The following is a 12,226-nucleotide window of genomic DNA, read 5'->3' on the forward strand; positions in this document are numbered from 1 at the left end:
AGGGGATGCTGGAGGTGTTCGGTGTGAGCTGACACTCACTAGCCACTCACTGGCCACATGGGCTTTCCAGGGACCTGTGTATGTCTTGGGAGACTACAACGGACCTAATTAGTATGTGCTGGCAAGCTGTGATGGTTACTTTGATTTCATCAAGTGATCTAAGCAATGACAGATTGGACATCCAAAGAGACTTGGTTTTGCTGATAAATCACTTCCATTGGCAAATGCATGTCCTAATTTAAAGATAAATTACCTTTTATGTTCCTTTAGGGAACTCAGCAAGTGTTGTATGGCAACCCTGGCTGTGCCCTTTTTAGGTTGTAAGCATGGATCCAAACTAGTGTTTTCTGGCAGGGGCAGGACCCTAGGGGTGTTGGTGGGAGCCCCAGGGGAGTTTCTGCTGCTTGCTTGGCGGTGGAGTTCTCCAAATCCAACGTCTTTTGTCTCTTTTCAATGTTTTAGGCAGCAACTGGCGTGAGATGGGTTTGCTGTCAGCTGTAGGACTCTTCCATCTGGGCTCTGCCATGCTGTTGCCTCGCGAGCAGAACGATGTCACGTGAATTCTGGAGATAAAGAAGTAATTATTTCTTACTGTACAAATGTTGAGGAGAAGCCACCTGAAATCTAGATCTCTGAAGCTGGTCTGTGGCTTGCAGATTCTCTTACAGGTGGAACAAGGAGAAATATGATTGCACATAGGGTTCAGAGGTTGAAATTCTAACCAAAGGTATCGTGACAGCTATAAAGCCTCTAAGACTTGCTCCCCAGAACAAAGCAGGTGCAGTCCAAGAATCCTGAAGGAACTGGAGGGGAGTGGTTTCTCATAGTGTTTGAGGATCTCATTTTTACTGGGGAGAGAAAGGAGATGTCTAACAGATGGAAGTGAGCGACTCAAGCGAGGAACAGCATGTTCCAGTGACGACCCCAGATGTATCCCAAAGGGGAGTGCGGCTGAGGCAGTGACCCTCACCTGCAGGAAGGTCAGTGGCGCCTGGGGCTCAGGCATAACCACAGGGGGGGATGGGTGTTCCAGGACCCAGAGAGCTTCCCTCGGTCAGGGCTGTGCTGAATCTGCTCTGTGCCAGACACTCAGACCCAGGGTTCTGCGTTGACGTGTAGCAGCGTGTCTTTTGAGGCCAGCCCTGCACGTCCCCTGGGGTTTGTAAGCTGGGCAGGACACCGGGCTCGTCCCTGCTGGCTGGCACGGGGATGATGACTCTTTGCCGTTTACCCAGCTGACCTTGGTGATGAGCAGTGTCTATCTGATGTGCCAGCTCAGCAGTAGGGTTGTCTAGTTTAACTTGCTCCTGTCACACCTGATGTTATTTATTCTCTCCAAGGTGCTGTGGCATCAGCTGACCTTCCCCACTGCCTGAACCACCAGCAGCCTCCAGTTGCTTCCACAGGGGTGGCTGTTGAATAAGGTTAGTTGGGTTTTTACTGCCACACTCCAGTAAGCTCTGTGACTAGCTGGTGAAGGCCTGTGCTAGCCACCCTGCTCAGCTGGGCCTTCTCAGTCAGGGACTCTTCTGGGCTACACAGACCTCGCTGTCCTTTACTTGTGCTGCTGCTGTTCATCTTTTTTTTTTTTTACTTAACAGGAGAAACTGGGGAGAGGTAAGGATAAAAAAACCCTGCTCTTCCAGCACAGACGTGTTTGGGTGTTTTTCTAAGCATACACATTCCTTCATGTGGCTTATCAAAAATAGTGCTTTGTAAAGAATTCTGTTACAGTCATTTTGCTGGCATAATGATGAAATCTTTGCCGTTTACCCATCTGATTGGTTTTTGATGTGTACCTTTGAATCTGAAATGCCAGTAAAGGAAATAATGTTCTATCAGGTTGATCAAGGATACAGAAAACTGACTGTTTTGACTTTTTTTTTTTTTTGCTATTAGCTTGAAAGCAGCCGCCTGAAATGTGGAGTTCTAATTTGCCCTTCCTGCTCCTCAGAAATCCTGCTGCCTTCAATATAAGTCAAGGGGAGTAGCTCTGGTGAAAATGTGGCAAAAGTTCTTCAATGGAGTTCAGGTGAGACCATCACTTTAGGAAGGGACAGTCTTAGACTTGACTATGAATATTTAAGGGTATCAAAAAAATCGGTCAGAACTGAAGTTAAACCATGTAGGACAGCTTGTGTGAATGAGAGTGCTCACAGCATTCATGGTGATAGCTGTTCTGCTTATCTCCAAGGCAGTGTGTGTATGAATAAAATCTGGGGTTTCTGCTTCCATACCAGGTCATCTGGTATGGTTTTTTATTTTCCCCATTTCCCTGTAGGGTTCTGCTGTCCCCTGCAGTCTAGCTAAAGTCATGTGGAAATACTGTTTTTTTTTTTTTCAGCTGGTAGGAGCACACTGGCCTCCTGCTCTAATACTATGTTGCTGTGACATGAAAGTAAGACACAGAACACCAAGCAGCATGGTGATGCTTTATGTACCTTAAAGTTTATAGTGCATGAGTAATTTAAGAAAGTTGGCTTACACTAAGAATATGGAGTTTTAACATATTTAAAGTTACACACCCCTTGTGGGTGATACATTTGAAAAGAAGCAACCAGAAAAACGGTGCCACTGAAATGAAACATTAGATTCTAAACTCTCAGTGTAACTGTTAATTGCAGTCTTAGTTAAAACGCTGCTTCACTCCTCAGGTAGCAGTGGATGAACTTGGCAGCTGGGAAGGGAAGCTCAGGCTGTGGCTTTATTCAGAAGCTGCAGCCCCCTGGGATGAAGACATCGCTCCTACTTTCAAACAACAGTTGCCAAACTTGTCATCGAATCCTGTCAGCTATGCTTTATTGGTCAGCAGCACAGCACCGAGCTGTCCTACAGAAACACTGAAGCCTTTATTAGCTGTAGGTCTCTACCTGCAGGCTCTCAAACCCCTGGAGCTCCAGGCTTTCCTGGCGGAGCAGAGCCCTCACTCCTGGCTCGTGCCGAGGTGGGCTGCTGGCCGTAGGCAGCAATGAAGGCCCGCAGCTGGCGGAGGCTCTGCAGGAGGTGACTGTCCCTCTGGCACAGGGAGCGCTCGTCGCTGAGGTCGAACGGAAACACGGGGTTCAGCGCCACGCACAACGCGGACTTGCCTGAGCAGAGGAGAAGGGGACGTGCTGAGAGGCTTGGGAGGAGAAGGGCTGTGGCAGAAGTTACGAGTCACGCCTGTTACCGTTGGTGCCCGTTCGATGGGAACTGGCATCTCGCTGCCAGCCTGGGGTGTGAACAAAGGTGGCACGAGATACACAGGAAACGCCCCAGCCCTTGTCTCCTGCTCCACAGGCAGTGAGGGCTGCGTGGAGTTCAGTGAGCCAGCGGAAGGGCAGGAGCCTTGGGGCTGGCCCGTGGGACCATGGCTCCACTTTCGTCTGTCGTGCCTCCCCAGTGCAGGTCCTGCACTCTGACTGGAGACGTGCTAGCTGTTACTGCAGTCAGTCAGCAGCAGCCTCTTTCAGACTGACAGAACAAACCTGTGCACCCAAGGGTACAGGCTAAATTGAGTAGTGCGATTTACCGTGTTTTAGGGTAAGAGATGTCTCCAGGAGCAAGATAGCAATCAGTGAATCTTCCTCAAGAACCTTCCTTCTTAAACTGAGTTTAGCATGAGCCTTAGACAGCGAAATCCTAAGAGATGAATATAAGCACAACAGAAACAAGTACTGCAGATGCCAGTGCCCTGTTGGAAGCCGTTCTGGAAATCACAGGTCCACGCTGCAGTGAGTTTTTTTCCATACCTGAGCTGTGTGAACTTCCCCCCAATACTGTGCAGCGATACTTGTCCCTGACAGCACATGTTGTCATGCACAAAAGGAGTGCAGTGTGACACACTACTGTCGATACTTACTTTGCTTGCATAATACAAAGCTATGATAATTTAAATCCCTTTTTTTGTTTTCTAGAGAGCTTTAATAGTAATTATTTCTTAAATCACTGGGGTTTGGCTCAGCAAAGTTCTTTAAACTTTTTCTTTCAAGATCAATATAAAAAAAATACAATTTATTAATAGTATTTAAGATTCTTTACACTTGAACTTTTTAAAACTTGACAAATCTCATCTCTAGCTTTTTATTTAAGAAGTTCTTGTGCAGGTTAGCACAATTTCCACTCAACATAGATGTGTTTACTATGAGAAGCAGGACGTACAGAACTTTGAGTGTGGATGCTGACAGTGTTGATCCATGGACAGAATCTCTTCTCACTCGGCGACTTGCCAGGTAGTAGCCCTGAATGAGGTTTTCTGCTTCTGCACTCACTTCAACGTGAAGATTCTTAGCAAACAAAATAAACTAGAGAGAACATTTAAAATATTTAACTGCAAAATGAAGAATTTACATTTTTCATACCTTTTAAGGTACCAGCAGCACATTAATACAGTTTGGCCAATACATTCTAGCACTAGTTTTTATAAAGGCAGCCGTCACCCTTGAGCTACCTGTAAGGATAGCTCTGGGATACTAACTGCAATCATCTCAATTATACTAAAGACACTGACAGTTTATTTAGAAGAGAATATTAACTTTTACTACTGATTGTAAACTGTCTGGTCAGAATTAGGCATTGGAGATCCCTCATATGAATGTTAACCTAGTATGTTTTTCAGAAAACATACTGAAAAAAAACCACTCAGTAAACATTCAGAAATAAAACAACTTATTATGCTGCCCCTTTTACAGAGCTGGGGATATGGTCAGAGGGAGGTGTAGAAAGTATTAACAAGTTTAAAAATCAGCAGAGTGTGCAGAGAGAACCTTCTGATTCCAGAAGTGTGATGGCATTCCCAAGATAATGCATCTCTAAATGGGTGGGTGGTGTCTGTTACCTCCTCATAATCCTCTGTTCTGAACTGCTGAGAGACTTTGTAAAGCATGGCCTCGGGATTAATGGCCTTTTTCAAGGTATGATGCACCAGAGGAGAAGACAGTCTGCAGGAAGGAAACTGATCGTAGATCAAAAGCCCAAAAACATCTACAAGGTTAGGTGGAATCAGACTCATGTCCTAAAGAGAAGACCCAGAGAAAGAAAATCAATATTTTGGCCTTTTGACTTGTAGAAACACAGCAGCTTCTTCCTTCTGTACTGTTCAGTAGCTGTATGCACTGAGTCCTGCAAGATTAGCTGATGAATTACCTGTAACAGATACAGTAAAATTTTGTTTCAATAGTAGTTGTCTAAAGCTATTAGGAATAAATCAACACCTACTTTTGGGGAAGCTACCTTATTTTAGAAGATACTTGATTTAAAGTCACTTAAGTTTTGACTTTCTGGGAAATACTAACAATTTGATTGCTTTCATTATAAGTCAAAATAACCACAAACACAAGTGACTGCAACAGCACGGTTACTGTCCTAGCAAGGTGGGTGCATTACCAGCTGTCCAATTAAAAAGTTATCCTTTTGTACATGTTTCTTTGAGGCAGAATCCACGTCTACAAAAGACCAGAAGTTGGTCTGAAGGGAAATAGTAATTTGCTGGTCAGCCTCTTCTCCATACTTCTTCCCCGGAATGAATACTGTGGCTGTTCTGCTCTCCAGCACTAGGACAGGACAAAACACATCAGCTATGTCATCAGTGTAATTTAACCATAAATTCTAGTCCCACACACACTCTCTGAAAGCAGTGAGGATTAGGTATGGGACTGAATTGTCATGGCCAGGGGCTCTGCAGTGTAGCTAATGTCACCTTACAGGCCCTTAAGGGGCTTTTTTGTCCCCGTTTCTTACACAGACACATTAAAACTTGCTTCTAGATTCTCACAGCACTTGAGGGCCAGGAGCCAGGGAACACACCCAGCTGTGAATCGGCGCGTTTGCTTTGCCCTGTGCCCTCGCTCGTTGGCAGGAATGGGGTTACCGGACTGCAGAAGGTCGAGTTTATCCTTTCTGTAGGAGGACAGGTCTCCCAGGTAGCAGACCCCGCCCCGGGCCAGCGCGGCGCTGCAGGCGTGAACGCTGGCGCCGCCGCCGGGCTTGTCTCTGGATACAGACGGAAACATGTCGCCACAAGGTGGGTGTCGCACCCCACGGGGCAGAAGACACGTGCTGTAATTCAGAAGCCTGGAGGATTAAATCTGTCAGTCACAAATTGTTACATTATTGCTCAGTTTTTCAAAATTGGAACAACTTGCTACTATATAATGGCTTTTTTTGTATACCGAGACTCAGAAACAGCAAAAAAATCCCCTTAAGGTAAAACCGGTGTCAAACCCAACTGTAAATATCAGAGAACACAAAGGTGGGTGCCCGAGCCCACCAAACGGTACTTTGCAACAAAATCCACTCCTAGGGCGTCAAACAAGTCTGCTAATTTAACCCTGTGTTGTCAACCCCTACACCTATTCCTGAGGAACTCTCCCGGTGGTTTCAAAGGGCAGAGGCTGTGTAAACCCTGCCGGGGTGGGGCAGACGAGCAGGCTGCGTGCCCCCCTCCCCCCGGCCTTGCTGAGACAGCAGGAGTGGAATCTCATTTTTGCCCCTGTGCTGTACAGTGATGTAGGAAATCTCTTTGACAGGCTACTGACAACAAAATACCACGTGCCAGCCAGGACCAATGACAGCACTGGCCAAGATGGACAGTGCACAGCTCTTTAACTATTAACCAGATCTTTTAATTCTTAAAACACTCGAGCTCTTACAATTTATTTTATGAAATCCTACTCTTAACCTGGGAAAAAAAATCCTGCAGCCCACATTTGTGTTTTATTTTTCAAATTTGAACTAGTTTCTACAGCTAAATTTTGAAGCTGTAAAAGTATATTTTTTTTTCCACAACAAAAAAATACTAATGAGTTTGTTGAAGAACTCTCAAATGAAAATAAAATTCATGCCACTTTCAAAGACCTTTTTAAAAAATATAATGGGGGAGGAGAAAGTAACTGTTAATGTAAATTTAAAGCTGAGTATGTTATACTTCCCTGCAGCATGTGTGAATAGTTGGGTGAAGGGGTAAATACATAAAATGTGTAAATACAGAAAATCATTTTGCTGAAGGCAACAACAACTGGATTATGGCCTATGTGTAAAGACATACATAACTTCTGATACCTTACCCATACAGTGTTTATGAAAAAGAATGATGAAACTGTGTTTACACTGCTTATTGACTGAAAAGGCCGATAGCTGGGACGTGGTGACAAAAAGGCTTAAAGTGACACAAGATTTGGAAAGTAAAGCCCTTTGCTTTTATCATTAGCAGCTTCTGGGACAGTCTTTAGCTCTGAATTTGGACGAATGTTTTGTTTGAGCTCTGCTAAAGAGCATTGGTGTTAAAATCCTACTGAGATCACTACCCGAGTGTTAAGGGGTTTTATTACTAGTGAAGTTCTGATCTAGGTTTATCACTTGAAATAAATAAAAAAGTCCCAGGGATAAAAATTGGGTATTTTTTCTACATGAGAGCCCTGTATATTCTTTTAAAACATAGTGCCTAGCATTTCATGTAAGACTCATCCTATTAACTTTAAAAACACTCATGTTTTTAATTCTAATTTACGTGAAAAATTAGGAATCTCTTTACCTGTCCATCACTAGCGTGTCGCTGGTCACAACCAACAGATCCAGGTAATCTTTCTCCTCTTCACATGTCTGCACCAGGCTCAGCAGTATCGCCAGTTTAAGAGTGTTCCAGGTGCCTGGTGGAACCACCTGAGAAGCGAAGATGTTGGCGAGGACAGCAGTAAACCTCCAGCAGGAACTCCAGGTCAGCGAGAGCAGGTGCTTAAAGTTCTCACCAACAGAAGAAGGACCTGATGAGAACAGAGCAGAGCTCACCAAGCACTTCAGGAGAGAGCTCTGCAAGTGTGTTAGAGCAAGTCACTCTTCTAGTCCTGATACAAAACTTATGAAGAGTGAATGTGTTAAGCACAAATTCAGAATGTAAAGATCTGACACTAATTTTACTACTAGAGAGGCAACAGACAGGATCTGCTAAAACTGATGGTGCAAGAAAGGAATAAACTGAAATACCAGATTCATTTAATGTCTGATTTCAAAGTACCCACCAAAGGACAGGAAAAGTTGGAAATAGAAGCTGAAGAACCACAGTAAATAATTTTGTGATTTCTCAGTGCAAGAAAGTGGGCAACAGAAAATATCCCTGGTCACAGCAAGTAACACATTTCAGGCTGCAAGAGGGAAATCCCTGTTCTGGACCTCTGGATGATAGAAAAAACTGTACCAGTTCTATAGAACTTGCTCTAGAAGGTTCTGCAGCATTTTCAGTCAAGTTTTAATGAAACTTTCTTACCATTTGGTCTACAGAGCTGTACACTGTTGGCTTCTATACAGGCTGTAGCTTGTAAGCCATTCTGCACACAAGCTGGAATTCCTATAATCTTGTAGTGGTTTCCTATTTTCATTTTGTTTGCCAGTTCATCTGGAAATTAAAAAAAAAAAAAGGGGGCGGGGGGAAGCCATTAGTGAGAGGAACCTGCAGATGTGTTAGGAAAAAGGGGGGGGTGTGAAGTCATTAGTGAGAGGAACCTGCAGATGTGTTAGGGCATAAAGCCAGTTTTAAAGACATGGCCATAAACCTTTTCTTCACATTCTGAATGGTTGTATTTTATGATTTAATTGGAGAAAATGACAGCTGGATGGAAGGTTCACCAGAATGTACTAGAATAAAATGAAGCATAACTCACAGTACCTTACCCTCAGATTCTCCTTTTATAATTCTATTATTTTAATTATATTATTACTCGTTTGTTTAGTTTTCAAGATATGAACCATATAATTCCATAGACTTTTGGAATGGCCTTTTTCTTTCATTTAAGAGAATGGAAGTATGTTGTTGAGTTGTGACTTTAGCTGGATATTCACATCAGAAACCATGCAAAGAGCAGTGGAAGGTAGTGAGAGAAGCCAAAACTCCCGACGGCAGGCAGCAGGAGCTGGGCTGCGGGAGGATGTTTCCAGTGCAGGAAGCCAGCACAGAGCAGCGTGGCCAGAGGAAGTGGAAAGGAGGGAAAACAAGCTGCCCTCAGAGCAGGGCACCGCAGAGCTGGCCGGGGGCATCTCAACCAAGGCACAAGAGTGCAGACAACAGCTTTGCCACGGGCTCTCTCCAGTCACCTGTGGATGCTGTTTAGTCACCTAGATGATTTTATGTACTTTCCCCCCCTTGATTTTATCCAAGGACTGCAATGTAAATTACAGCTTCCACTATTTTATCCAGAAAAAAAGGACTTAAGGAAAATGCAAGGGATTGTTATAGTTAATTCTAAAACATTTTTGACAAAACGCCAAAATTCAGCTTACCTCTCAAGAAAACTGTGAATGTCTGAATCCTAAAATGTGATTTAGCATTGGCATATCCTTTCAAAGCGTTAAGAACTTTTGCATCAATCATTTCAACTATTTGTTTATCTTCCAAAGTAAAGGCAAAGAAAAGGTTAGTTTGTTTGAAAACAGTACCACCTCTTTTTTTTTAAAATGATGTGTACTTTGGTTTTTTTCCTATGTAACCATTTTCTGTACTTACTTATTATGAAACAGAAGTAGGGAAATAATAGATTTAAAAATAAAACTGTGTAGGTCCTACCACCAAGGACTCTAAATTTCATGTCTTCCTGCAGTGGCGAAGAACACAAACAACACACAAAATCATTCCTCACTGTGGCAGATTCTGTAGCTCCAGGCAGATGCACTCTTATGTACCTAAACCCTAAAAAAATAGTGGAAAAATAATAATTTACCAAACATTTAAAATTAAGACATGTCTTTCATTTTAGATATTCCTTTAAGAAGGGATTGAAATACTGGGACAGCGCAATTCCAATGTATCCCGTGTTCCTTCAGCTGTGAATCCGTTCCTACACGAGGCTGCCACTGAAATGACCTGTGTACTTCATTGCAGGGCCACCAGCAGGCGGCCGAACGTCCCAGCACACGTCTCCGAGCGGGACACTGGGGGTGGCCTCCCGAGCAGCCGGAGCCTGCCGCTGCTGCCCGGCCTGGAGGTGACACGGGATGCTGGATACTCATCATCAGAGGTACGTGCCCTCACAAAGACATCGTTCAGGTTAATTTTGCAGTCCCCTAGCTTTGGAAGTTTGCTTCTCTTTTGTAATTTTATGGTGTCTGTTAAAGGAAGAAGCAAACAAAACAGACTTGAAGGTACAGATTCAAGCAGTTCAGATTCAAGCAGTTCAGTAACGTTACTCAGAGAAGTAGTTCCATAGAAGTCAGCTGCTCATTAAAGCAAACCTGTGCTACTAGAGGATTTTACCAGTCACTTAAACATACTATTAGGCAGGACTTTTATATAAACAGAAACAGTTTCCAGGAGAAAAAAAAAAAAAAAAAGGTAGTATTCTCCTAGTTTAGCTTTTTTTCTTTCAATTTGTTATACTATATTGGCAACATATCTTTGTCTCATGGCGTAGCTATGCTCCCAAAACGTTTCTAATGCCGAGCAGCCACTGGCATGGCCTGCTGCTTCCCATTAATAAAAACTGTGCTGCAGGCATTACAAAAATAATAAGACTGCATAGGAAAATGCCTCTGAAATCTCTGTTATCAAAATTACTAAAAAGCTTTTAAAATAGTATGGATTTATTAATTTTTTTTCACTACCTTCAGAAAACGGACAGGTTTCCTCAGTACAAAGAAATCTGGCTCCTTGTGTATATTTTGTCACTGTTCCCACTGCAAGCACTATTCCTTCAGTCATATAAAATCTTGGAGATGTGTAATTAAAGGGAAACGCAGACAGACTCAGAACATAACTTGGTAAAGGTGGTAAATGTGTTGGTTTCAGCAGTATGCTTATCTAACAAGAGACACAAGTGCATCAATACTGTAAAAACACACATTGCTTATATAGACAAAGACACAATGTGATATATAGATATTAGAAAAAAAAATCAGAAATGCATGAAGTGTAAGAGTAATTAGACTTCATCTTATCTCAGATTTCTTGCCATGTGGTTAGATGAGACTTCCAGCTCTTCAATTATAAATAATATTACAACCAAGGGGAAAGGAAGAATTGAAAAGTTAATAGAAAATTATTATTGGTTAATATTTCACCAGACTTAAAAGATTTAAGATCTAAATTGAGAGAAAAAAATGCAGACTCACCTGGGCCTCTGTCTGCAATTGTTCAATTAATGATAATGTCTTAATAGCTATGAAACATACCTGCGATTAAAAAATAATTTTGTTTTGGAAAGGCAAACCTAGTTAAAATACAGAAGATGAACTTTCATCTGCTCTTGTCTACAGCTGTATACTTACTGACTGAAAAATCTGTGCAGCTTGTATGGGCTTATGAAGAATGTAGTTTCCAAGAGTTGCATCTAATTCAGCAATATCAGAAGGATTTATTGAAATAATGAAACGATAAACAGCGTAACTTTGTTTTGAGTCTGTAGGAGCAAAAAGCACCTTAAATAAAAATAACAGATTTGTGCACCATTACCTATCAATTCAACAGAATGTCTATTGAGCAAGTAATACCATTATATACTTTGCAATCGTGCACAAATTTCTGAAGACCACCACTTCTGTCCAGGTAGACAAGAGCAATTTCCCTCATTTTCTGTATTTCACGATGCATCTTCCAAGGAAGATCTTTGCACTCTATTAAAATGTTGACATAAACTGTGAAGAAATGATCCTAGAACAGGCCATGCTACAATAATAATGAAGATCTGTATTAACAAAGCCATATGAAATTTTCAAGCTATGCAATTCTTTGAGGATTTTTAAAATACCATTATTCCATGGAAAGTTCTTTCCAAAGGCTGACACCTACTGCGTTCCCAAAGTCAACTCCTGAAGAATGCTGTAGTGTTTCCTCAGGGAGTTATTTTGCCGCCCAATTCCCTAACCCATGAAATCAAAGCTTGCATTTAATTTTACCTCCACTATACATTGTGTAGGCATAGTCAGCCTATCAAAGGTATTTCCCTGATCTGAGAAGTCTGTCATAGTTGTTCAAGGTGTGGAACCAGAGAGAGAATTACTGGGCTGCTGAGGAAGCAAAGCTCACAGCATATGAAAGATCCCCTGTAGGAGCTTGCAGAACTCTTAAGTGCCACATCTACCCATCTCTGAAACCCCTCCAGGGATGGGGACTCCACCACTGTCCTGGGCAGCCTGGGACAGGCCTGGACAACCCTTGTGGGGAAGCAATTGTTCCTCATGTCCAACCTAAACCCCTCCTCGCACAGCTGGAGGCCATTTCTGCTTGTCCTGTCGCATTTTCCTTGGGAGCAGAGACCAACCCCCC

General features: G+C 42.8%; 1 protein-coding gene across 1 annotated transcript; it reads right to left on the reverse strand.

Moving 5' to 3' along the window:
- Window positions 1-2,927: 2,927 nt before the first annotated feature.
- Window positions 2,928-11,551, reverse strand: MCMDC2 (minichromosome maintenance domain containing 2; the record flags this gene model as incomplete). The annotated part of the gene is made up of 14 exons (XM_008947917.1): window positions 11,452-11,551; window positions 11,230-11,360; window positions 11,074-11,133; window positions 10,567-10,762; window positions 9,533-9,655; window positions 9,250-9,357; window positions 8,240-8,368; window positions 7,511-7,739; window positions 5,849-6,051; window positions 5,365-5,531; window positions 4,817-4,993; window positions 4,141-4,283; window positions 3,512-3,621; window positions 2,928-3,089 (listed from the first exon to the last, which is right to left on the reverse strand). Coding segments are annotated over exons 1-14 (2,038 nt in total), but the record flags the coding sequence as incomplete, so codon positions are not given.
- Window positions 11,552-12,226: the final 675 nt, after the last annotated feature.

This window comes from Merops nubicus, unplaced genomic scaffold (genome assembly GCF_000691845.1).
Source record: "Merops nubicus isolate BGI_N331 unplaced genomic scaffold, ASM69184v1 scaffold42749, whole genome shotgun sequence".
NCBI classification, from domain to species: domain Eukaryota; kingdom Metazoa; phylum Chordata; class Aves; order Coraciiformes; family Meropidae; genus Merops; species Merops nubicus.